The sequence below is a fragment of the Saimiri boliviensis genome, chromosome X, assembly GCF_048565385.1.
Source record: "Saimiri boliviensis isolate mSaiBol1 chromosome X, mSaiBol1.pri, whole genome shotgun sequence".
Classification (NCBI taxonomy): Eukaryota; Metazoa; Chordata; class Mammalia; order Primates; family Cebidae; genus Saimiri; species Saimiri boliviensis.
This window is the reverse complement of record NC_133470.1, coordinates 120,094,367-120,120,306: the sequence shown is the minus strand read 5'-3', so window position 1 is coordinate 120,120,306 and position 25,940 is coordinate 120,094,367. Positions and strand designations below refer to the sequence as shown.

General features: G+C 36.3%; 1 protein-coding gene across 4 annotated transcripts in view; it reads right to left on the bottom strand.

The window, feature by feature from the left end:
• Positions 1-593: 593 nt before the first annotated feature.
• The window catches only part of IL13RA2 (interleukin 13 receptor subunit alpha 2), a 44,944-nt gene continuing 19,597 nt past the window's right edge, over positions 594-25,940 (bottom strand). Inside the window, exons 1-11 of one of the 4 annotated variants that reach the window (XM_074391807.1) lie at positions 18,374-21,446; positions 15,754-15,891; positions 15,378-15,502; positions 13,329-13,480; positions 12,113-12,266; positions 11,467-11,587; positions 8,427-8,611; positions 7,297-7,442; positions 5,652-5,796; positions 2,947-3,065; positions 594-1,858 (exon numbers count right to left, since the gene is read on the bottom strand). In XM_074391807.1, the coding sequence (XP_074247908.1) occupies positions 1,808-1,858; positions 2,947-3,065; positions 5,652-5,796; positions 7,297-7,442; positions 8,427-8,611; positions 11,467-11,587; positions 12,113-12,266; positions 13,329-13,480; positions 15,378-15,471 (1,167 nt within the window). In that variant the 5' untranslated portion in view covers positions 15,472-15,502; positions 15,754-15,891; positions 18,374-21,446 and the 3' untranslated portion in view covers positions 594-1,807. Of the gene's footprint in view, positions 1,859-2,946; positions 3,066-5,651; positions 5,797-7,296; positions 7,443-8,426; positions 8,612-11,466; positions 11,588-12,112; positions 12,267-13,328; positions 13,481-15,377; positions 15,503-15,753; positions 15,892-18,373; positions 21,447-25,940 lie in introns of those variants that run through there. The other 3 variants (XM_074391808.1, XM_010346319.2, XM_074391809.1) reach the window with 3 other exon arrangements.

Below are 25,940 nucleotides of genomic sequence, written 5' to 3'. Positions count from 1 at the left end.
CTGGGGCCTGTTGCGGGGTGGGGAGCTAGGAGAGGGATAGCAAGGGGTGGGAAATTGAGAAGAGAAAACATTAGGAGCAATACCTAATGTAGATGATGGGGGAATGGATGCAGCAAACCACCATGGCATGTGTATACCTATGTAACAATTCTGCACGATCTACACATGTACCCCAGAACTTAAAGTATAATAATAAAAAAATAAAAATGAAAAAAAATTTGGGCTTACATTATTGTAATATTAATAAACTTACATATCTATCAGGTCAGGAGTTCCAGGGGTATTTGCACAGGGTCCAATCTATACATATTCTGTGCCACTTGATTCCATTTTGTTGGGGCAATTCTGATTGGGGTTTCTAGGTTTATGGTACAGAGTTCAGAATTACTTTAATTAGTAGGGCTTGTTGTACATGCACTAAACAAGGGAATTAGAATACTAGGTTTCCAAGATGCATGCAGCCTCTCAGGATTAGGTTGCCTGCCATATCCCTACCTCACCTTGATGTCTTCACATCACATTCCTCCTTCCTCCCCTACGCCCCTTAACTCACTAAGAACAACTTCAGCAAGCTCTAGTTTGACAGTAATTGCCAATCATATTGCATCTTAAGTCACACTATCACAGGAGTTTTAATGTTTAACAAGGACAAGGCTACTTAGGGAAATGGTGGTACATCCTATCATTGATGACAAGTGACAGTAAAGGATGATATTCTGGTTTACACTTCAGTTTTAGCTTTTTATTTCATCTTTTAGAGACGATCAGTGGCAATGATGAGCACAGCTGTAGCTACCCTTCCCGTGAGCTTACCTCTGCATTATATTATTTTAGCATTTTGTATTCTAAAATACTACTATAAATCAGTACTTTTCAAATTGACTGTGCAAATGAATCATCTGGGAACACTCTTAAAATGCAAATTGCTAACTGAGTAGGTTGGGGTTGGAGCAATTCTAATAAGTTCCCAGGCGATGGCCACTCTACTCTGAATAGTACTAAATAGAAGCTGGTCCAAATTAAAGCTGGGCTCTTGATTGTATTCCATAATCTTGATTGGGGTCCATTATTCCCTAAGTTTTAAAGCAATTATCGACACCTAGGGTACCACATTCCCTGAAGGTTGGGTGTCCTTTTAGAAAGCTTCTTATTAATTTCAGAGGTTTGTGCCTTCTGGTCCTTGAACCAAAAACAAATCCACAGCATCAGAAAATATAGGAAACTCTCAAGCTTTTACTGTGTAGTTTGTGACTTCCAATTTTTAAAATATGATTCCTAATCACTTTATTACTTTTAACCTTTTAAACACTGCATTCTTCCCACAATTTTTCTTCATGAAATGCAAAGCATATATTTAGGACTATGAATGTATTTAAAACTTCTTGCTTCTTAATACTTTTCACAGGTTACATTTAAAGCCAAACAATTTTTTGATAGTGTATACTTTCATCCCAAGTGCAGTTTAAAACAAACAACAACAAAAGCTAGAACTTCATCTTCCAAGATTTGGCAATATCTCTGTGACTGAGCGCAAGCTGTGAAGTCACATTGTTTTATTAATACATCATAAATATAAAACCTGACTCATACCTTGATTTCTCTACATACAGCACTCTTACAATGAATTTATGAAAAAAGAAACTGTTAATAGAATCCAGAAACTGTACTACTAGCTGAGGCTTTGAGTACTCAAAAGCCTATTTAAATAAAACAATACTTTTAAATAAGATGTATTCAACATTTGCAGGAAAAATTCACTTTATTGAGACTCGTATTTAACATTTGGCCATGACTGGAAACTGGTGAGTCAATACCATGTCTCTTGAAACATGAACTCTTCATTCATCATGGAAAAATTCTGGAATTTAGAAAGAACTCTGTTATTAACAAATCATCATTAATAACACAAACTATTTCACTGAATATTAACAACTCAGAGAATAAGCACAAGAGCATTCAGCAAACAGTGAAGCATTCTGTACACATTCATTTTTCTCTCTATCTTGAAAAGACGGCATTGAGATATTTTTCTCAGCGGGGCACAGTGGCTGGCACCTGTAATCCCAGAACCTTGGAAGGCCAAGATGGGAGGAATGGCTTGAGCCCAGGAGTTCAAGTCTAGCCTAGGCAAAATAGTGGGACTCTATCTCTATAAAAAAAATTAAAAATTAGCCACCATGCCTGGCTAATTTTTAAATATTTTTTAGAGATAGAGCCCTGCTATGTGTTGTATGCCTGTCGTCCCAGCTACCCAGGAGGCCGAGGTGGGAGGATTGCTTGAGCCTGGGATACCAAGGCTGCAGTAAATCATGATTGCACCACTCCTCTCCAGCCTGAATGACAGCATGAAATCCTGTCTCAAAAATATATTTGTCTCCAGATTGCAGCTCCTCCTTATAGCCCCCCAACCCCTAGTGACCCTACTGTTTTCTGAAATTCTATAACATTATCTGTACAACTCAAATGGCAATCATCTAAAATCATCTCAAAGGTTATATTTTTTTGTATGGATGCTGCCTCCCTTAACTTGAGTGTGTGCTCCAAAGGCAGGCACCATGTTTTATCATTTGTATGTGGTCTTGTGCCTGTGGCACACTGGTAATATGTTTCAGTTTATGACCATTTTAATTCACTCTTCTCTTTATCCCAATCCTGCTTTTCTCTTGTAACTGTCTCCTTATACCACTCTCCAATCTAGAGTCAAATAATATTTCATGTTCTAAAGTTTGATTTTGAAAAAAGTAAATTCACCTCAAAACGTAGTCTTGTAAGGCTAATTTTTTTAATTACTGTATTTTCTGAAGATATCATCATAATCTATACAAAATCAATTGTACACCCACAGTAAAGAGGCAAAATTATAAAATGTAGCTCCATCAGTTCTAATGCAGAACATTAAAAAAATCTCCTATCTCAGACTAAACATCATAATGTTACGCATCTCACCATTTCTAAGGAGGTGTTTGGCTTATTCGAAAGTAGACCAGTTAAAAATACAATAAATATTGAGATAAAACCCAGTGGTATCAAGTAAAGTAGCAAAGCTTTTTTCAATAGGTCTTCACCTAGGATTAAAAATCACACAAAAAGGGGAAGTATTAGATATTTATCACTGTTTTTGAAACTGAATTATTGTATAAATAGTGAAGAACTGACTTAAGTTCGGAAACCCCTGCCATATGCATAAACACCACAGTTGTGTTTGAGTACAGCATTCCTTTCATTTGTGCACTTTTTATGTAGAACAAGTATTTAACTGAACTGTGACATATTTCATTTTCAGTTAGAAAAATAACTTCCCAAAGCACAATTCTTCTTTCCTTATATGATTTTTTTTAATTTGACTTTGTGAATTATCCATTTAAAAATGACAAAATATTAGCCTAGTGATTAGACAAACATGTCTTGGGTGTCTCTTAACTCTCAGTAAGTCAAACATGTACTTAGAGCATAGGATACTGTACTGAGCAAGAGGTATTCTTCAGTAAAAATTCCTGTGTGAGTAATGGAAATAGTCTTTTAAGGTTGCCTTTTAAAAGTTGTCTCATATTTTAAAGACCAAAGGGAGGGATAAGGTTTTTCTTTTCTTTTTGATTTTGCTTTGTTCTTTTAAGGATGGAGTTTTAATGGTTCTTCTGCATGGTAAGAAATGAGCAATCCCTAGGCAAACTTAAAATGTAGATGAGGTTTGGCCTTCCCAAACTAGTACCTCTCACTTGTTTTGGAGTAATACAAAAGACCTTGAATCTTAGCCACACACCTACAAACCTCCCTTGATCCCACTTTTTCTTTGCCTTATTTCTTCACAATCTTGTTTTTCACTAGAAAATTATCAGTCAAACTCACATTCAGATAAGATTTGCAAGAATATAATACAGAGAAATTACTAAGTTATTTGTTATGTAAAATTAACAGTGGGAAGGCAGGAAGCGCCTTTGCTGAAGTTCTACTGGTTTTCCCTATAAAGAGTCAATCCTGAAGAGGATATATTTTTTATTTCCAAAAATATTATTGTCCTATTTTTCTATAACTTGAAACATGACATAAGAAATATCCTAAAGAACTGAGACCACATGCAACTCAATAAATTTTTTGCTCCTAATTTCAAAGTCATTATGATTCTATGAAGAGGGCCAGGCACAGTGACTCATGCCTGTAATCTCACTTTAGGAGGCTGAGGTGGGCAGATCACCTGAGGCCAGGAATTCAAGACCAGCCTAACCAACATGGCAAAACTCTATCTCTACTCAAAATACAGAAATTAGTCAGGTATGGTGGTGCATTCCTGTAATCCCAGCTACTTGGGATGCTGAGGCATAAGAATCGCTTGAACCTGGGAAGCGGAGGTTACAGGGAGATCACACCACTGCACTCCAGCCTGAGCGATGGAGCAAGATTCTGTACGCAAAAACAGAAGAAGAGATTTCCCTTTAAGCAAAAGAAATCTTAGTCATCACTATCACTGATAAGACTGCACGTAAAATACAGGAAAGAATATATATTTTGAGGATATAGCTAAAAACTCACCATATACACTTTATATAATGCATTGACTAATGACAAGATATAATTCAAGGCATAACTTTAGAGTTTCCTGATTTGTTTAAAACAGTGACAAAAATGAAAAGTATAAAACTAATAAGTCTTCTTTCTCATTCCATATATCTCTTGGTTGAGTTTTCCCGTCTTTTTATTTTTTTCTCCATAATCCTTAGTGATGAAATAATTTGTTAGGCTTCTTTGTTTATTGCCTATCTCTACCCAATTTGGTATAAAATATAAATTCCCCGAGGGTAGAGATTTCTTTACTGCCATATCTCCAATGCTTGAAAAGAGCCTGATACATAGTAGGTGCTTAATAAATATTTAAGGAATGAAAGGGATCAATGAAGCCACTATATTTGTAGAGTTAATAGAGATTCCACTATAGTGGAACAATATGAAAGGAGATAAATGATTGATAGATATGCCAGTATCTGTCTGTATCAACATCAATATATGTATTTATAGCTGCATCTATATCTATATACCTGAAAGAGCAATGCTGAGTTAATTTCCATCAATTTTGAACATTTATTAGTCATTTCTACACTTAAAGCTAGTATATTGTGAAACACAATCATATTTTACCTCATTACTTAGGCTTTTTAATTTATATTGCTGTGTAATTTAAATGTCTTTATCTTAAATCACGTTAAATCAGTGTTGGAACTGAATGGAATGAATATGTATTTTACTAATCATGACCTCTTAATTTGAAAAATATTCCCTTGGAATAGTATTAGATACTCAGAAACAAATGTATGCTGACTATGCTTGCTTTAAGATTTCTGTTCTCTTGAATACTGAAAACATAAGAAAATATTGATTAAAATATGCTCCTGTTATCCCTTCAAAAGACCTAGGATATCATCTTTACTGACAGAAAAACAAGAATGTTGATAATAGAAGTATAACAATATTCATAGTCCTCACTGAATATTAGACATTTAATAAGTCTGTGTTCCACTGAGGTGCTTGCTAACTTATCCTCTCCGTTTACAGACTACATGGGAAAGTCTTTCACTTTTGTAATTACAAAATATACTGAAAGAAAATTAATTGTGTGAGCAAATCGCTCATTATTTAGTTTCTCTCGTTTGAGCTCATACCTTCCCAGCATCGTTTATCACTCCACTCACTCCAAATTCCATCATCTGAGCAATACATATTCAGTTTGCTTCTTACTAAAAAGCATAAATGTTGGGTTTCATTTGTTGTTTTCAAGGTGTACGTTTCATTTTCAACTATAATAGTCTGAAAGCCAAGGACAAAATAAGATGCCATTATTTAATTTAATTGCAGCTAGACAGATTCCATATCTGTCCCTTTCAAAGCTGGTTTTAGTACATAAAACGTTAAGCATCAAAAGACTAGAAAAGCATAATCCCCGCAATAATTAGCTCTCTGTACAGTGGGGATTTTTAAATCATTGTTTCTTCCATTCTTAATATATATTTTGTATCTACAATGATAATGGATCACTTATAGTGAAGGGCAGCATGTGTGAGGGGGCAAAATTCCTAGGTAGCCTTGGTGTTTATAACACTCAGTATGTGGGCTACTGTCAAATTTCCCAGATTCTATGAACTGGAAAATGCTATGTACATTGAGTTACCAAAAGACAGAGACATCATCTGATGGAAACTATAGAGTTCATATATTAATATATAGCTTTTTCTTTTTTCCTTATTCTTACTTCCTTATTCTGATTGTTAATAAGAACAAGAAAAATCTGTATAACAATGTTAAGGGCTTGGAGTAAGAATAAGGAAATAAAACCTGAATAACAATACTCGGGGCTTGGTACAAAACAATTTGTACAGTCATGAGACTATCTCAAGGTTGGGTGATCTCAGAGTTAAAAAAAAAAATCACTGAAGCAATTACTTCAATTTTGCATTTCAAAGACCTGAAGAATTTTTCTCATCCAATATATTAGCTTTTCCTTTGGTACAACTTATCTTAGGAATCAGCATGATGTAATGTAGACTTAAGAGGACTGGGAATCAGATCTGAAATCTAGTCCTAGCTGCATAAATTGATTGCAAGTGAGTTTTCATACCTGAGATCTATATAAGTCAATTCAACAACCAGTTTTCTCATCTGTATATGAAATTAAGGAATTAGAACTACTGGCTCACCAACTTCTCTCTATCACAATTAAAGGTTAATTGTGATATGTTATTTTTACACATATCATATTTATTTTTTAAATCACTCTGTATAGTGATTTAAAAACCCCCACTATACAGAGGTTAAAGGTATCACCACATTGTTGGTGCTGGGGGTAGTAATTAGTCTTGCAACCATTGCCTACTTCCCCAGCTAGCTCTTCTTGCCTGGTAAAACTAATTATCTTGTAAACCTGTCATACTGTAATTTTGACCTGATGGTTGTCCCTCAATAAGTGGTCTTCGTTTTTTTTTTTTTTTTTTTTTTTTTTTTTTTTTTTTTTTACTTTTACTTTTACTTGAGGCCTCTCCACAATCCATCTTAGGCCTTCAGCAACTTTAATTTATTAACACAAAGTTGAAAACAAGTGACTAGATAATCTTTGAGGTCCTATATAACTTTAAAATTTGTATAATTAATTATACTTTTATCCACTAATTTATTTGGCTTTCTGGAAATTGAACTAAGATACATATCATGTTCTTTCCCTCACGTGAATGCAACTGATTTTGGTTCTCATGTTTGGTATTTTATTTAAAAGTCTATATTTACGATTTTTCCAAATAAATGCAATATTCATACCACCAAGGTAGTATCATCTTCTATGATCTCAAGTTCATAAATGAAACACCTTGCTGGAATAGGTCCAAAAGGTACGCTCCATTTCAGCTGAACTTCACATAAACTCTCCCGAGTAAGAGTAAGATGGCTTGGTGGCAAAGGTTTAACTGAAAAGCAAAAGGGAACCATTTCAAGATGGAGATTGTTGAAGTTTAGTAGTAGCCTTTATCCAAAGCTAGGGACATCTAGTAATAGAAACCTCCAGGGATAAACCAAGTGTCTCAATAATATTCTCTATGATGTGTATTAAAATCGAAGTTGCTTGCCAACCAAGATGCGTTTATTGACAAACTTGGTTATATTTTTGGAAACTCATTTTTGACAAGTCACCCGCTGACAAATATTTAAGCCCAAGAGAAAAGTTAGAAGACCCAAATAATTACAATCATGTTTCCATTTTGTAGCATTAGAAACAACAACCACAATCAGTACTACTACTACTTTTACAAATAGATAACTCTTATTTAGTGCTTATGCTATGTCAGACACTGTAAGTACCAAGGATGTTACATCATAATCTCATTCATGTCTCACAATAAACATGTGAGGTGGTCCTCTATTATCCTCATTTTACTAATAAGGAAATTGAAACAGAGATGTTAATTAACTTGTCCGAAGTCACACAACTAGAAAAATGATAGACCTAAGATTCAAACCCAGGTCTGGCAGACTCTAGAACCTATCACTCTCATAACTATTACAACTAAAAATATGGACTCAGTAAATATCCAACCATTTGTCTATTGAGGCCTGGGAAAAAGTGTATTCATAGTTACTCTATCACTAACACTAGACAAAAGTACTATGTAGCAGACAAACTAAAGATGGAAAATAACATTGTGAGTTCTAAACTGAAAATGATACCAACTTTTATTCAATTTCTTATCTTTCATACTTATATATTTAATAAAAGCTTCCTCATACACTCTGCTGACTCTCTATTTTCTTCTTTTGCATTTCCATAGTGCTCTCTCTCTCTCTCTCTCTCTCTCATTCCTTCCTTCCCTTTTTCTCTCTATTCCCTTCTTAAGTGGTTATAAATGGCCTAACTAGATACAATAAATTTGAAGTTGTTTGTTGGTTTACATCACCTATATTTTGAAGCTGAAAAATGAAATAACTGGATCTGATAGGCTCGTCTTCTGATGATCCATTAACACAAATATAGAAATCTTTATAGTCTGATGACTCCAAATAGGGAAATCTGCATCCAATATTTTGTCCATCAGCCTTGATGTAATCAACACACTGTAATGCACGATCTAAACCCTCATACCTGTAAAAATAAGCATTGTAAAAACTGTGTTTCACAATCTCTTCCAGTATCAAGGTGCTCCATTTTCAATTGTCTTAGGATACCATGTGAGTTTAAAAATCATTTAATAATGTACAATATTTACTAAGCAACTACTGTTTGCCAGGCCCTATGATAAGCACTAGGGAAAAAACAGTAGGGAAAGCAGACATAGTCCCTGATTTTATGGAGCTAACAATCTGATTAAAGTCTTCGCAAAATCTCAAAGACAAGGATTCTTACTTGTGTACTTAGGTTATACTGACTCATCAGCAGTGTTTGTGAATCAAAGAATAATATTCCTAGTAAGAAAACCTGTGATTTATACAAATAATCCTGTATGATTTTGCCTTTTAAATTATTTTACTGGTGAAGTTATTTTAAAAGAAAGCAAATTTTTTTAAAGCAGACGTAGAAAATATTATGATTAATCAAATGAATGAAAATCCCGAGGCTACAACACACATCAAGAGATAAACCTCAGAAAAGCCACCTGTAGGAGGGCAAAAAGAAAAAGAGGAGTTGTTTGGCAACTAAATGTTTAATTTTATTATCTCTTAAGTGAGAAATGTTACCCTACCATTTAAAGTTAACCTCATTCCAGTAATAAAGCTAAAAGGAACTAGGGGTAACTCCCTACTGAATTCCAAAGCAACAAATGCCTGGCTATTTTCCTAAAGAATAGCTTGCAATGCAAAGCATGACATTATTTGTAAAAGCAGCCCAAATCCCTGTTGAAATGAGGCCAATATAGCAGCTGATAAGGTGCCAGTATAAATATCTGGAATCTGCTAAATTAACGTTATGCCAAGTATTTACTTTAGGCAGAGTTTGAAAAATTGTCTCTTGGTTAGTTCACCTGATTAGAGTTTGGGAAACTTGAATTCCAAGCTTAACTTCATACAGACTTACTTTGTGCCAGTAGGGAAGCCTTCTGATACCTTTATTTTCCATTCTCTAAAACGTTAATATTTATTCTTCCCTCTTTCACTAAGATGAGGATCAAATTATATTAAATATGAACTACAATGTACAGGAGGGCAGAGACTTTCTCTTATTCAAGCTTTTGTTCTTTTTATCTAGAATACTGCCTGGCATTTAAAAGATGATTAATATTTGTTGAATTAATGAACAAATAATTTAGATCTTTGAAATTTATCTGTCCAATTGCAGATGAGGAAACAAAAATACTAAAAGGAAAAATTACTTGCCCAAGGCCAAAAAGTTAAATGATGCTAGAGCAGGGATTAGAACCCATGTCTCAGGATCGTTAATAGTTTATAGCTTAGCAATGCTTAGTCCTCTCTTGATTTGTCCATTATTTAGTAAATGCATATGCTTAGATACTTACCTATATGTTTATCAATGCTATCACTTGTTTCATTTATGTAATAAATAGTGATAATCTGCTATGAGCATAGAACTTTGGAGGTAGTCAAGAGAAATATAAGAAACGATTCATGTCCACCAATCCCTTAAACATTTGACAGGAGACAAAGCACATATATATGAGAAAAATTTAAATGTCATCTGGACAGTAAGTTATTAAGAGTTATAAAAAATAATAGTTCAAGGCCAGGCATGGTAGCTCATGCCTGTAATTTCAGCACTTTGGGAGGTTGAGGTGGGTAGATTACTTGAGGTAAGGAGTTTGAAACCAGCTTGGCCAACATGCTGAAACCTCATCTCTACTAAAAATACAAAATTAGCCAGGCGTGGTGGCACACACTTATAATCTCAGCTGTTTGGGAGGCTGAGGCATGAGAATCGCTTGAACCTGGGAGGTGGAGGCTGCAGTGAGCTGAGATCGCACCCCTGCACTCCTGCCTGGGTGACAGAGCAAGACTCTGCCTCAAAAAAAAAAAAAAAAAAAAAAAGATAATAGTTCGAGAAAGACAAAACAGAAGCTGACATGAGCAATTAAAAGTTAATGAAACTCGGGAGCAGATGAGCTTTAATAAAAATTGGTGAAAGAAAGATAAAGCTAGAGGGCATTCCAGAAGATAATGCAAACAAAGGTATAAAAGGCAGTAACATAAGTGAGAAAAAATGTAGAGACGGATTTTAATGGAGTGGAACATTCATGTTGGTAATAGACGATATGGCAGCCTAGATTTTATCCTGGGGCAATGAGTAGGCATGGGAGGTTTTTGAACAAGAGAGTCGTATATGAAAATGGTAGTGTAGGAAGATAAAGCTGGCTACAGTGTGCAGAAATGAATAAAAAAGGGAGAAATTGGAAGGGGAGAGATTGGAAGCAGAGCAACCATCATTTGGGAAGCAATATCAATCATCCAGGGAATGAGAGAAGCCTAAAGTACAGCTCTTACAGCAGAGATGGTAAGCACTTAGCAGATGTGCAACCTTGCAAAGGAGTGTCAGAACATGGTGATCATGTTACCCTGAAACAATTAAGAAATGAAGGAGATACATGAGTCACAATGGCCAAGTTTAAAAGCGTCACTGACAGCTAGCAAAGGTAGGGAATCAGAAAAAAGATCCAGTTTAATAGATAACTGAATTTTTTAAAAGACCAGAATATAAAATATGCCAAAACTGTTTAGGTTCTAACTTCCTGTATCTAAAGGATAAACATTAACCCAGTACAGAAACAATTATTGCATTCCTTATATCACCCATAGAATACTTTCCAGTATCTATATCCTAAAACCACTTATACCCATTGAAACCCTCAAATAATTGTAAACAATCACCATCATAAATACAACTGTGACAAGTATAATTAATTTAACTTATTGAAAATATAGTTATTCATACTACGGATTAATTTGAGTAGACATTTTAAAATATGGAATTCTAATTATAAAAATACTTACCAGTAAAACAAGTTGTAATTGGTATCAAGAAGTATACCTATGCCAGGTTTCCAAGAACAGAGTAAATATTGCCAATTGTAATATACACAATCCATATCCTGAACTTTAGTTTCCGGAATTCCTAAGGAACAAATCAATCGTGAATCCTTGAAAGGCTTGGTGATGAATCATTTGTGAAATCACTATGCAATTTTACTTCATTTCCTATGATCTCCCGATTTTATTTTGCAATCAACATAATCAGGATTATTTCAAAAGGAAGTTACTAGAAATCACTTCACTATGAGAGGGACATGCAAAACCAAAGAAACATTTGAGGGTTTATTTACTGATATTAGTATAAGCATATCCAAAAGTATTAAATTGATTATTCCAGGATGCTCTGAGCAGATGAACAAACACTCATGACTGTTTACTAATATGACCCCAAAACTGGGAACTATATCAATAAAATAAGATGTAGGTTTTGCCAAAGGTATCTGCTATTTTAAAAAAATTTTAAAGGCTAATCACCAACTACAAGAAAGATTGTATTTTTTGCCATACTGTCACAGGATCTTATACATACAACCTGGTACCTAAGGGACTTATTACCAAATGAATTGTTCTGATAGTATTAAATATGAAAAGAGAGATTTATTTTAACCTTGTGGTGATATCCAATAAGTAGTTTCTGCCCAGGAACTTTGAACTTCTGATCCGTTTGTGCATTGCCGTGGTAAAAGTGTGCGTATCTTTGCTTCAACGCCCTTGTTAAGATCAAACCCATCTTTGTAATGTAGCTTCTTAGTAATGATGGTCTGTTTGATAAAAAAAAAAATGAGACAAAGTCAAGCTTAGAAACCTTCATGGTATAGTGAGCTATATTAATAAGACTAATAAATCATTAATACTCTGGAGAGTTCCCAATATCTAAGACAGTCCTAATGACTATTTGATACAACGCCACAGATACATTTCCAGCAGAGCTCACCTCTGTATGTCATATCATTTGCTAAGATCATTTGAATCTTAACATCTCATTCCAAATAAAAATGAAAACTTTTGGAAGGGAAAAAAAAACCTTATGGCATGAACTTGAGCTATAACTTCTTGGAATCAAATAGATAATTTTCATATACCATATGCACATTACTTGGCAAATTATGTCACATTTCAAATATAATATGAAACTTTCAGCAAATACATAAAGTAAAACCCTGGAAGTAACCAGAGAAAGCCAGGCAAATCGTGAGCTTCTGGAGGACAAAAAGCATTATTATTTATTCTTATATTCCTGATACCTAGTAGAGTGTCTAGCACAAAGTTGATCAATAAATGCTTGATTTGAATTTTCTAGCAGATTGAAACTATCTAGCTGAATTAGGGAGGTAACAGAATGCCATCTACAACAGAAATCTTTGAATATATGTGCTTGTTGAGTATATAAGTAGTTAAAAATTCAAAAAAATTTCATTGAGCTCTTACTACAATATACACAATGAACCATAATCCTGCCACCCTCTGTGGGAAATGTACAAAGATAAATAAGCCTTATCTCCTTCAGTGGGAAAGCTCACAGTTCAGTAGCATGTATAAGACCCATATCTAAGAATAAAATGCTTTTCTAGTGAAGTGCTCTTCATGTTCATATGGCATGAGACCAAGTATTTTTTTTTCCTGCACTTCCAATGGTAGTTCTAACAGTGGATGGGGCGAAAACAGATATAGCAGGATGAATAAGAGACAGAAGCAGATGTGGAAGCTTTTTATATCCTAATTAGAACTACTGAGATATGGGAACTGGAGTGGACACTAAAGTCAGGAATCACAAAATAGCACTTGATGATCGCTCTGATACCATAAACGCATGCTTTACTTACCGTCCATGTTTCACTACCGATGTTTCGGTATTTTAGTTCATATTCCACTGTACATTTCTTAAAATTATCCAGAGACAGTGGGGGTTGCCATTGCAAATAGAGATAACCTAAATATCCAGGATCCACTATCTCAAAATCCTGAGGAGGGTAAACTGAAATAAAATCAATAAAACACTTTTATTTTTTCTGTATTTTACGACAAAGATTGCTAAATCTAGACAGCTTCCAAATGTCCACCAATTAACGGATAAACAAAATGTGCTACATGTATACAATCAAATATTATTCAGGCATAAAAAGAAATGAAGTACTGATTCATGCTAAAACATGGATGAACATCGAGAACATTATACTAAGTGAAAGAAGCCAGACACAAAAGACCATATATTGACATAGTTCCATTTCTATGAAATATCCAAAATAGACAAATTCATAGAGAAAGAAAGTAGATTCATGGTTGGTAGGGGCTTGGGGAGAGCAACAATGCAGTGTGACTTCTTAATGGGTTTAGGCCTCTTTTAGGGGTGATGCAACTATTCTGGACTTTGACAGTGGTAATTATTGCACAACTTTGTAAATATAGTAAAAACCAATGAATAGTACATTTTTAAAGAATTAGTTTGTGTAAATTAAATCTCAATGAGACTGTAAAAAAATCTAGATTGCTGGTATATAATTGTTCCTTCTTTGAGAAACCACATATGCAAAATGTGACTTTGCCTCACTAGGTATTAGTTTTTCAGGGTAGCAAATACTTCAATGTGGCTTTATCTCTGTGGTCATGTATGTCAGAATTTGGTCCAAGATGGGAACATTTTATTACAAAAATCTCTCTAATAACAATGACAAATCAATATTAATTCAGTGTTTATTATATGTATATAAGGTGGCAAATACAAAACAGGGATAGAAAATATGAAATATGGCCTCCATAGCAAAGTGTCTTAACAATTTGGGGAACATGCAGATCTTGCTGATCCATTCTAGTTAACTGAATTATCTAGGTAACTAAAGTTTCACTCTTTGGAAGGATTTAAGAGAAGGATTCAGCTGTGTGATATGGGGAATCAGCCTACATTACTATTTCAGAGGGGTGCACTAGGAGGCAATGACTCCATCAGGTGATTTAAAAAGCAACAAAACAAATTATATATATATATATATAAGTTTATATATTTTTATTATATAATTTTAATATATTTTATTATATAACTTTGTTATATAATTTTATATGTAATTATATCTATAATGTAATATCAATGTTATATTATTATATATAATATATATGTTCATGTGCATTCAATAATTCTGTAAACTTTTCTACTAGCAAATCTAGTAGTACTATAGTACTGCCCTCATGTTGCCTTTTTGTTAATAATTTTTTCTCATTTATATTACATTGTTCATACATATTTCATAATACTTACTGAGGAGAGAAAAAGAATCCACAGAAAAGAAATGGTGGCACCAGTTATGGTTTGACCTGGGACACCCACGTACCTATAAAGAAGGTCTCTATTGAGGATGAAATGACAATTCTATCATTTCAACACTTAAGGTTAAATTATTTGTCAAATGTATTGTTCAAATTATTTTCTTCAATTAAAAAGTTCATATAATAATTTAATAATTGTATAATTATTTTTAAATTTCACGTTAAATTTCTGTACCTTTTTAAATTTATCTAATTGTCATAAAAGCTAAGGAGAGTAATTAAGAAATCGTTACAGTTAGTTTAGTAGCAGGCAATGAGGTTTCAGATATCTAATCTGTTAAAAAAAGACTATACAAAAAGGAATGAACAATGTCTTTTAATTAGGCTTTTATCCCACAAAATGTGTGTCAACATCAGTTACCTTATACATGAAAGTGACTAGTAAGTACATAGCTTTTGTTCATGGACCTCCTGAAATAGTTTCAATAACAATTCATCTAATAGTTAGTTATGCACTTCCGTAAGGTAGGTCAAAAAGACAGTTAATTTTCTATTAAAATCTATTTAATTTTACTTTTCCTAATTTAAAAACTATTCCATTAAAATCCATTTACCTTCTATCTTGGTGTCTGAAGATAAAGTATAGCCAAATGTTGTGCTTATCAGAAAGCTATACAAGCATCCGATTGCCAAGCAAACGAAAGCCATTTCTCCAAGATTTAATATCTTGATGATGTCTCTGTGTGAAGGAAAAATATAACATTTTAACTTTATCTTACATCAAATAATCAAACTAAACGTGATTAAAAATATTTTGGAAAGCTCTTTGTGTGCTTTCTACCAAGAATTAGGAAAATTGCGTCCACCTCAGACCGTGGAAACAGAAATAATCAAGTTAAGAACAAATGTATTTGGAAAGAAAGGATTCTAGTCTCATCCTACTTATAAGAATAAAAACAAAGCGAAACAAAAGCCCTGGTAGCTCCTCACCTCCCCGCCGACACACACTTCTCCTGACCAGGTTATGGTGACTTCAAACAGCCTTCCTCTGGAAGACCGTTAGACCCACCAGCGTTCTTACTGGTTCACCGGGAGTGTTTATCATCCATCTCCATAGCAACCGTCTCCCTAGCAACAAATAAAAAAACTGTCACTCTCATTTCTGAGGGGGAAAAAAGTGTTTAAAATCGGCTGGGTGTGGTGGTTTACTCCTGTAATCCCAGCACTTTGGGAGGCTGAGGCAGGTGGATCACCTGAGGTCAGGAATTCAAAACAAGCCTGGCCAACATGGTGAAACCGCGTCTCTACTAATAATACAAAATTAGCCAGGCGTGATGGCATGCAATCCCAGCTACTCGGGAGGCTGAGGCAGGAGAATCGCTTGAACCCGGGAGGCGGAGTTTGCAGTGAGCCGAGATCGTGCCACTGAACTCCAGCCTGGGCAATAGAGTAACAATCCATCTCAAAATAAATGAATAAATGAATAAATAAATAAATAAATAGAAATTTATTTGACTACTGAAAAAGCTCAGAACCTAAACCGAAGCCTCAGATAGTTCAAAACTTTGCTGTTTCTTCATAAATATTTATTTACGTAAGAGAAAAAAAAAACACGTTATTTAGCTCTGGCGCCCCCTGCTGGGAGACTGACTTTCTTCTTTGCTCCTTTTTTCTTTTAATTAACTTTTTTTTTTCTTTTTTCTTTTTTTTTTTTATTGCATTTTAGATTTTGGGGTACATGTGATGAACATGCAAGATTGTTGCATAGGTACACACATGGCAGTGTGGTTTGCTGCCTTCCGTCCCCTCACCTGTATTTCTCCCCATGCTATCTCTTCCCACCTCCCCACCCCCCGTCCCTCCCCCATTTCCCCCCAACGGACCCCAGTGTGTAGTGCTCCCCTCCCTGTGTCCATGTGTTCTCATTGTTCAACGCCCGCCTATGAGTGAGAACATGCAGTGTTTGATTTTCTGCTCTTGTGTCGGTTTGCTGAGAATGATGGTTTCCAGGTTCATCCATGTCCCTACAAAGGACGTGTACTCATCGTTTTTTAATTAAATTTTTTTATTTCTGTCTACTCTCATTGTTGTTCCACTTTTTCCTGTGTTTCTCGTATTAGTAAATGGCATTGCCATCCTTCCAGTTGCCCAAACCAGAAATCTGGGAGTCTTCCTCAACTCCTCTCCCATCCAACCTCTCCATTACCACTACCACTTCCGAAATGGAGAATCTTAACAGCAGGGATCTCCTTAGTCAGTCTTTCCTGCCTCTGATCCACTTTCTACACCACATACTGCAACAGTGATCTTTCTAAAGAGCAAATCTAAACTTTTCATCCCTTTTTAAAAACTAGAACAGCATTTCATTGCCACAGAATACAATTTAGTCATCTTTCTATTCTTGAGGGATATTGGTTTTACGATCAGACTTTAAAGGATTCATGCCTTCAAATACCTACTCAATACTTTACTTTTAAAAGAAAAATTACTACTCCCAGTCCCATATACTTCTCTTCGAATTTATATTCTGGAACCAACAATTTCACAAAAAGTAAAGGATTGAAAGTCACTTATCCCCACATTTAGGGACTCCCCTTCTTTTCCCATGCATAGATTAATTCAGTAGGATAGACCCTCTCTTCCACCCCATCCTCTTCCTCCTACCTGATCCATCTCTAATACTGTAACATTAGTAAGCTTCAACGACTACTTTATACCATCTTAGGATCAAATTGTTACAGCCAGTATGTATATCAGAGACAATGGTAGTCAAATTCTCATATATAAATTTGGAAGTAAAACTCTGACTTGCCCAAGATTACACAGCAAGTTAGTAACAAAGCTGGAATTAGGACAGAGATATCATAATTTCCAGTCCTGTGTACTTCCACCCTATTCTGCTGGGTCCCACAGGCTTGACTCAGGATTATGAAAGCTTTTCCTCTGGGACCCCAGTGATTAAGTCTTCCTTTAATTAACTAGCCAGGGTGAATTAACACCATGTTATTTTTAAAATTCTGTGCCTCATAAAAATCAGGAGAGAATGCCATTTCTCTCACTGAGGCCCAACAAATCTCTCTTTCTCCACAATTCCTCTCTCTCTACTTGCCAGCCCATGGCTGCCCACTAATGCATCAGTAAGTACTGGATAGATTTGGCTACCAGAAGCTTACAGATCTTCCACAGAGCTACTCTCAGAGATTAAGATGAACACAGTAGTTACTACTAGGCTCAAGGACATAGGTCTGACAAAGAGAAAAGCTTCCATATTACCTATAAGGACTAAGGCAAGCAGGCTGCCCTTAAAATGCTCTCAGAGAGATTCTAACAAAATTTTCTCTCCCCTATTGATCTGTTCTTTAAAATTTCATGGTGTTGTGTCATGTATAGAATAAGTGCTAAATAAAGAGTTAAAAATCATTTGCTTTTATTCCATTTATAGGCTACCGAAATCTGACTCAGGCTATCAAATACCATTTCCTGGATCAGATCAATCAATATACCTAAGCAAAGGTGGAAAATGGGATAGCTAGCTTCTAGCATCACTTATGGATAAACCCACAAAAGTAGTTGCTACGTTACACCCAGGGCCCAACCAAGAATTTCTTACCGAAACGAACACAAAGACAATTCTTTCCTTGGCTTCTGGGTTACGGAATTGTCACTAGCACATGAGGAGCTTTATACACTATGTGGTTACCTGGAACACCTGAGTTTTTCACAAGGAGGAGCAGGACCTGAAGACTAGAAAAGCAAATGCAGACATATTCGATTTAAAATTATATATATATATATATTTCACACTCTCAGACCACAGTTCATAACCACTCATCTGCTCTCAGCTTCTCATTTTTAGAAATAATGAAATAGCCAGAGAGAAAGATAAGAAGGCCAAGTATACACAACTTATTGGTGGCAGAGCTGGGACTGAAAACCACATCTCCTGAATCCTTTCCACTAACTAACAAATAAATTGTGCTTATCATAATGAATCTATCCTGCACCTACTTCACTAGAAGCCTCTCCCTAAATTCCAACCTTCCTCTACCTCCTGTCACCACCCAAACCATCCAGACTGCCACAGTTTTATCATCATGACATTTCTGGCAGAGTCATAATTCAATAAACATTCATTGAGCATCTTTGGAGTTTCTTTTGTCAGATACTATCCCAGCTAAATCTTGCAGAAGATACAAGGTGAAAGTGGTAACAGTCCTAGTATCTGTCATAATCATAATACCTCCTAGTATTTATTTAACATTCCAGGCACTGCCCTGTACTACACACGGTAATTAGCATATATATCGCCTCAAATGTTTATCAGTTCTTTGTGGTAAGAACATTAAAATTCCTTTCTTCTAGCTTTTGAAATATATAATACATTACTGTAAGCTATACTCACCTTACTGTGCAATGGAAACCAGAATGTATTCCTCTTATCTAACTGTAACGTTGTACCCATTTCCCAACCTCTCCCTATCCAGGGTCCTTTATCCTGTCTCCAGACTCTGGTAACTTCTATTCTACTCTCTACTCTACAAAATTAACTTTTTAAAGGCCAGAAGCTAAGACATACAGAAGTTAACTGGCATCCCTCAAGTCACACAGGCCATAAATGGTGAAACCTGGATTTAAATCTAGACAGTCTAGTACCAGAGCCCTTGATGGTAACCACACACTAGGTATTCTCTGTGTGTAAGATCACTGTGGAGGGCAACTTTCTATTTCTACCCTGTCAGTTTTACACAACACTATTGTTGGGATAGTTTCTCACTGAGAATCTCCTTTGGAATGGCAAACCTAAAGTAACTGCCTCTTCTCAGCCTTGCTTCCCCACCACTTCCAAGTCATGCAACATGATACTCTCACTTTAAGAGCTGGCTGCAATCCGTGCATGGTTGGAGAAATTCCAGGTACTTACCAATCATATGGTTTCTCGAGAAATAGATTAACATAGGCAGTTATCACAGGTCCTCTTTTGTTCTCCCCTCTACTTTAGAGACATTAATTAGAATCTCTAATATTGTCCTTCAATCGAGCACATAGAAAATATTAAGTATTCCTGAAATAGTCACAGGGCCGGACAAAGATTCCATAAGTCACAAGATAGGGGAGGCTATGGGTGGGGCCAAAAGCCATCCAAAGCAAATTTGGAATGATAGCAAGGTGCTGTAAAAGCTGGCAGGACCAATTATTCTTTGGACCAAGTAACAGATATACAGTCCAGGAGCTTGTTATAATAAAAGGCACAATGGTATAAGTATCAATCTGGATTTCCCTCCTACCTCAACCACTGTGATAAGAGGTAAATTATATCTCAATTTGCATCTATAAAATGGAGGTAATGATTCAAGCCTGGCAGGGGTGTCTTGAAGATTAAAGAAGATAATGTATGTGAAAGCGCTAGGAAAATAGTAAATTGCTCTACATACTTGAGAGGGGTTTGCCACTAAGCAACACTTGAAAATAACTTGCAACAACCTACACATTTGCCTTTATTAATTCAGCACAACAGACTTGTCCATGGTAGATAATTAGACACTTATTATTAATTTCCAATTTCTACCACCTTTGTTGAGCCAATGTGCTGCCTCTACTGATTTTTGCCTTAAAAATGGTGATTTCTTTCATTTGTTTAGCTTTTCATGGTTTGTAAATAATTTGTTTATATTTTTAACAGGTCTGTAAGTGTATAAGTTTTGTACTCCATATTTACAAACCACAAAACTGGGGCTTAGAGAAGTGATATGACTAGCACAGGGCCCCACAGCTGATACAATCCATCCAGAAAGGATAGGAAAAAGACGGAAGAGACAGAAAAACATTGCAAGACTAATAATACATACTATGGGTTTTTAGAAACATTCCTTCTCTCTGCTCACAAAGGGAAAGAAAAAGCTTCTTCTTCTAAGGTATCCAAAATGACCACAGGGTTTTTGTTTTATTTTATTGTAAAGGCAGTGACCAATTTGCAAGGACAATTATTTATTAGAAAATGATAAACGAAATTTTGCAATGTCACTAAAATGATTTCTTTTAAAAACATACATTAGAAACTATGGGCATGTTATTTCTGTTGCCTTTGTGTAAAAAAAATCAATTATAAAATTTGATACTCTCTATTCGCATTGTTTAAGGTATCTAAAAATATTGGCCAAAGCAAGTCAAATCTGAGGAGAGAAAAATGGAAATGTAGTGAGATTGCAGACTTAAATGTCATTTGCATTTGGGTTGGTTCCAGGTCTTTGCTATTGTAAACAGTGCTGCAATGAACATTCGTGTGCACGTGTCCTTGTAGTAGAATGATTTATAATCCTTTGGATATATACCCAGTAATGGGATTGCTGGGTCAAATGGGATTTCTATTTTTAGGTCCTTGAGGAATCGCCACACTGTCTTCCACAATGGTTGAATTAATTTACATTCCCACCAACAGTGTAAAAGTGTTCCTATTTCTCCACATCCTCTCCAGCATCTGTTGTTTCCCGATTTTTTAATGATCGCCATTCTAACTGGTGTGAGATGGTATCAACGATGATAGACTGGATAGGGAAAATGTGGTACATATACACCATGGAATATTATGCAGCCATCAAAAACGATGAGTTCACGTCCTTTATAGGGACATGGATGAACCTGGAAACCATCATTCTCAGCAAACTGACACAAGAGCAGAAAATCAAACACCGTATATTCTCGCTCATAGGCGGGTGTTGAACAATGAGAACACATGGACACAGGGAGGGGAGCACTACACACTGGGGTCTGTTGGGGGGAAATGGGGGAGGGGCGGGGGGTGGGGAGGTGGGAAGAGATAGCATGGGGAGAAATGACAGATACAGGTGAGGGGACGGAAGGCAGCAAAGCACACTGCCATGTGTGTACCTATGCAACAATCTTGCATGTTCATCACATGTACCCCAAAACCTAAAATGCAATAAAAAAAAAAGAAAAAAAAAAAATGTCATTTGCAAATGAAGTGATAAATTGATATAGTCTTACATGGAAGGCAATGACTAGGAGACCTCTGCTCTGTCACCAGCTTTGCCAGGTGACTCTGGAAAACAACAATAATAATAAGGATTATAGTTGATTTTGCCTTTACTAGGTGTCAAGCTCTGTGCCAGATGCTTATATGGATTAGCTCACTTAAGCCTTACAAACTTTTATGACTACGATTATTGTCATCCCAATATTACAAATGAGGTATTTGGGGCTCAGGTGTCAAAAGGTTATGCAGTTTAGCCAATAAAAATGCCAATATCTGATTCTAAAAGTCATTCTCCTTTTAAAATATAATACTCTCTTTCAAGTAGTCTCACTCTGCGTAGGTCAATTTTCTTTCATACAAGTTATCCTTAGGCTATAATTCTCCATTTCAATGGTTAATCTGTCATATTTCCATCTGTGGTTTCAGGATGTGACTCAAGAGCACTGGCTTCCTGGATAACTAATCTTATTTCGACAAGGCCGTCTGACATGTATGAATGCCTATTCCTAGCTTCTAGAGTATAGTCATGACTCAGCACAATAAAGAGAGTCTCAAACTTGCCAGGTTGCACACTGAGATTAATACATAGCTCAATAATAGTACAATCAGACTATGACCTGGTGGTGAATCAAGTCCAGTTTAGGTAATAACTAGCAAATAACATGTCCTACAGTGGAGTAATTTATAAAGAATGCTAAGATGACTTTGTACTAACTAACACAAAAGGGCTTTGAATCACATAGATGCATCATGTTTTCCACTAGTAAAGTGATGTTGTCATGTCCTATACACATACACAAGGAACTTAGGAACAGGCTGAATTATGAAAATCACTGTATGGAAATGAAATACAGGTAGGATTTATTTTTTAAAAATATCACTTTAACATCCAGGTTTATATAGCATGATTACATTTGCATCCCTAATAAGATTACATACGAACATTATTTATTGATATTTATAAAATACGTTCAATAAATTTACAGTTCTTGTAAAAACATAGGCAGTCATTCTAGGGCATAATCACTTTCATTATTTATTTATTTATTTATTGTAGAGACGGGGATCTCATTATATGACCAGGCTGGTCTCAAACTCCTGGGCTCAAGTCATCCTCCTGTCTCAGCCTAACAAAGTGCTTGGATTACAGCCCTGAGCCATAGTGCCAGGCCCCATAATTCTTTTTTAGATGCTTTTACTATATAATATCCTGAGTTCATCCGGCTAACAAGTTTGCTGCAACACTGTCAGAGATAGACAATTCAGTTTTGAGCTACCATAGCAACATCTAAGAAGTCTACAGTGTTAATTCATGAAGCAGTTTCCAAATTTCAGAATTTATCCCTGAGCTGAGATCATAGCGTTATTAGTGTAGAATTCTATCCAACAAACCACCAACATGCTTTTTTAAAAACAAGCCACTAAAATTTTTTATTTGCAGTCCTTTAAATAAAATCCCCCAGGTCATCAATTAGTAAATATTTCTTGAAACAGGTCAAATAGTTCTTACTAAATATACTTTACACTCTACTCCAGTGATGTTATGGCTGAAGAGCAATGCAGTGCCTTGAAAGGCACTACTGCTCTGGAATTAGCAAAAAAATATCTTGTTCAACACCGTTCTTCGTACTCCCAGATGTCCCCAGTTACTTGTTTGCAAACAGGCAGGGGATACCCAAAACATTCATGTCATTCAACTCCTTCAAAAGTAAACAATAGGATATATTCTACCCACTCAGTACTCAGTAAAAATAGAATACAAAATGTACAACAGCAATTGCTATATTCCTTCCAGGTTATCTACCAGTATGTTATTTACAGGCTTTAAACACATGGAAATGTGGTATTATATTACATATAGTGCCATCAGTTATAGAAAAGAATGTTAAAAACAATTATATATTAATATTTCTATTATATATTAAGTATGCAACAATTGTTTTGGGAAGCTTATCACATGCTAGGCACTGTTATAGGTACTGGAAATACAGCAGTGAACAAGACAAAGTAGCTACCCTCATTTCTGGTGTGGGAGACAGACATAAACGTATCAGATAATCACAAGTTGTGTAAAGAAAAATAAAGCAGGATAACATGAAAGAGAATGATGGGGGGTTTGTTTTAGGTAAGGGTAGTGAGGGAATGCCTCTCTGAGAAAGTAGCATTAAGGACTTCAGTGATGTGAGGGAATAAACCAGATAAAGGTACAGGGAAAGAATGTTTCAGGTAGAAGGAATAGCACATCCAAAAGCCCTGTGGCAGGAATCAACTCAGTAGTTTCAGGAATAGGAAGACCAGTAGAATAGGGAACACAAAAAGTTAGATGATCTCGCAAATACACGAGAGGGTAGGCCAAGGTAATGAATTTACCATTTACTTTTAGTAAAATGGGAAGCAACTGGACAGCTGTGAGCAATGACTTTGATGTGGACAGGAGACAGGGAAATACTGGGTAGAAGAGGGCAGTTCCCAGGCAAAGGCCCCACCCTCAAACCTGGAAACCCATGACCCTAAATGGGAACAGGTATTCCTGTTTTCATGTCCAAAACGTCTTTTGGCCCACCATGCCCCCTTATCCTGTACACATGTAAATCCCAAACCCTATCCTCCATTAGGGGACAAACAGAAGAGCAGAAGAATGGCAGAAAGGCACAGCAGAGAGAAGAGAAGCAGCGTCTGAATGCCGAGAGGAGTTCGGCTGGAGACAATCGAAGAGGAGATCAGCTGCTGAATGTCAGACTCCACGGGAAGATCATCCTCCTACCACCTCCATCCCACTGAGCGCCACCTCCAGCATTCAGTAAAATCCCTGCATTCATCCTTCAAGTTCGTCTGTGACCTGATTTTTCCCAGATGCTGGACAAGAGCTCAGGATACAGAAAGGTGTCACACTGGCCCTCTCCCCTTGTAAAAAGGCAGAGTGTCCACTGAACTGTTTAACACTTAAGACATCCACAGATGACAAAGCTAAAAGAGCGCACTGTAACACCTGCCCACTTGGGCTTCCAGAGTCGGAGACACCCACCCCTAGACACTGCCAAAGGTCCAGAGCCCAAAGCACTCACCTTGGCTCCTGCACCTGCCCTTCTGCATGCACACCCCCCTGTTGCCAGAGAGCCACACCCCCTTGTCACAGGTTCTGCGAGGGATCCAGGGAACTCTCTCACCTCAACATGATGTAGATTACATTTTAAAGGGATATTGCAAGGAATGAAAGGGTAGAAGCAATGACCTGGGCTAGAGCTGATGGTGACTTAGACCAGGTTGGTAGCAGTGGAGATCTCCCCTCTGCATGCCCCCCCTCCCATACCACCTTGTTCCCAGAGAGCCACAACCCGCTGTCACAGGTTCTGCGAGGGGATCAGGGAATTTTCCTACCTTAACATGATGTAGAAACAATGACCCAGGCTGCAGCTGATGGTGAGTTGGACCAGGTTGGTAGCAGTGGAGATGCTGATAGAATTTACTGGTGGATTGAGGGTAAAGTATCAGAAGATGATGGCTCTATTTTTGGCATGGGCAACTAGATAATTTTTTATGGGGCCTAGGGATGATGGTCAAGAGTTCAATTTTGGATAGCTAAGTTTGAGTTGACTAACTAATATCCAAGGGGAAAAGATGAGTAGGCAGTTGGATATTTGACTCTGGAGATAGGGGGAAAGACAAGAGCTGTAAATAAATTTGGGAATCATCAGCATATAGACAACATTTAGAGCCATGTGATTGATAGAAGTCATCTAAGGTAGAGTGTAGATGAGATGAAAAGAAAAGAGGGCCAATGGCTGGGACCCTCCATACATAAAAGGCTAAGTAGATTTTGAGGGGCTACCAACAAAGGGGACAAAAGAGAGGCCAGAGAATTGAAAGGAAAATCAAGTGGGAAAAACGTTTCAAGGATAAAGTGATAGATAGACAATGTCAAAAGCTGCTGATAGGTTGAGTAAAATGAGGCCTGAGGATGGGCTAATGGTTTAAGCAAAGTGGAAATCATTGATAATATTGCTAACGGGATTCAGTCAGTGGAATGTTGGGGGCAAAACCCAGAATACAATGAGTTTGAGAAAGAATGGAAGGGTAAAAATCTAAGACAGTGAGTATAGATAACTATTAGGGATAGGAAAAGACGGTGTTTTTCCTATTCTCACACAGGCAATACAACACAGAATTCTTCATCTCTGGTCACCAA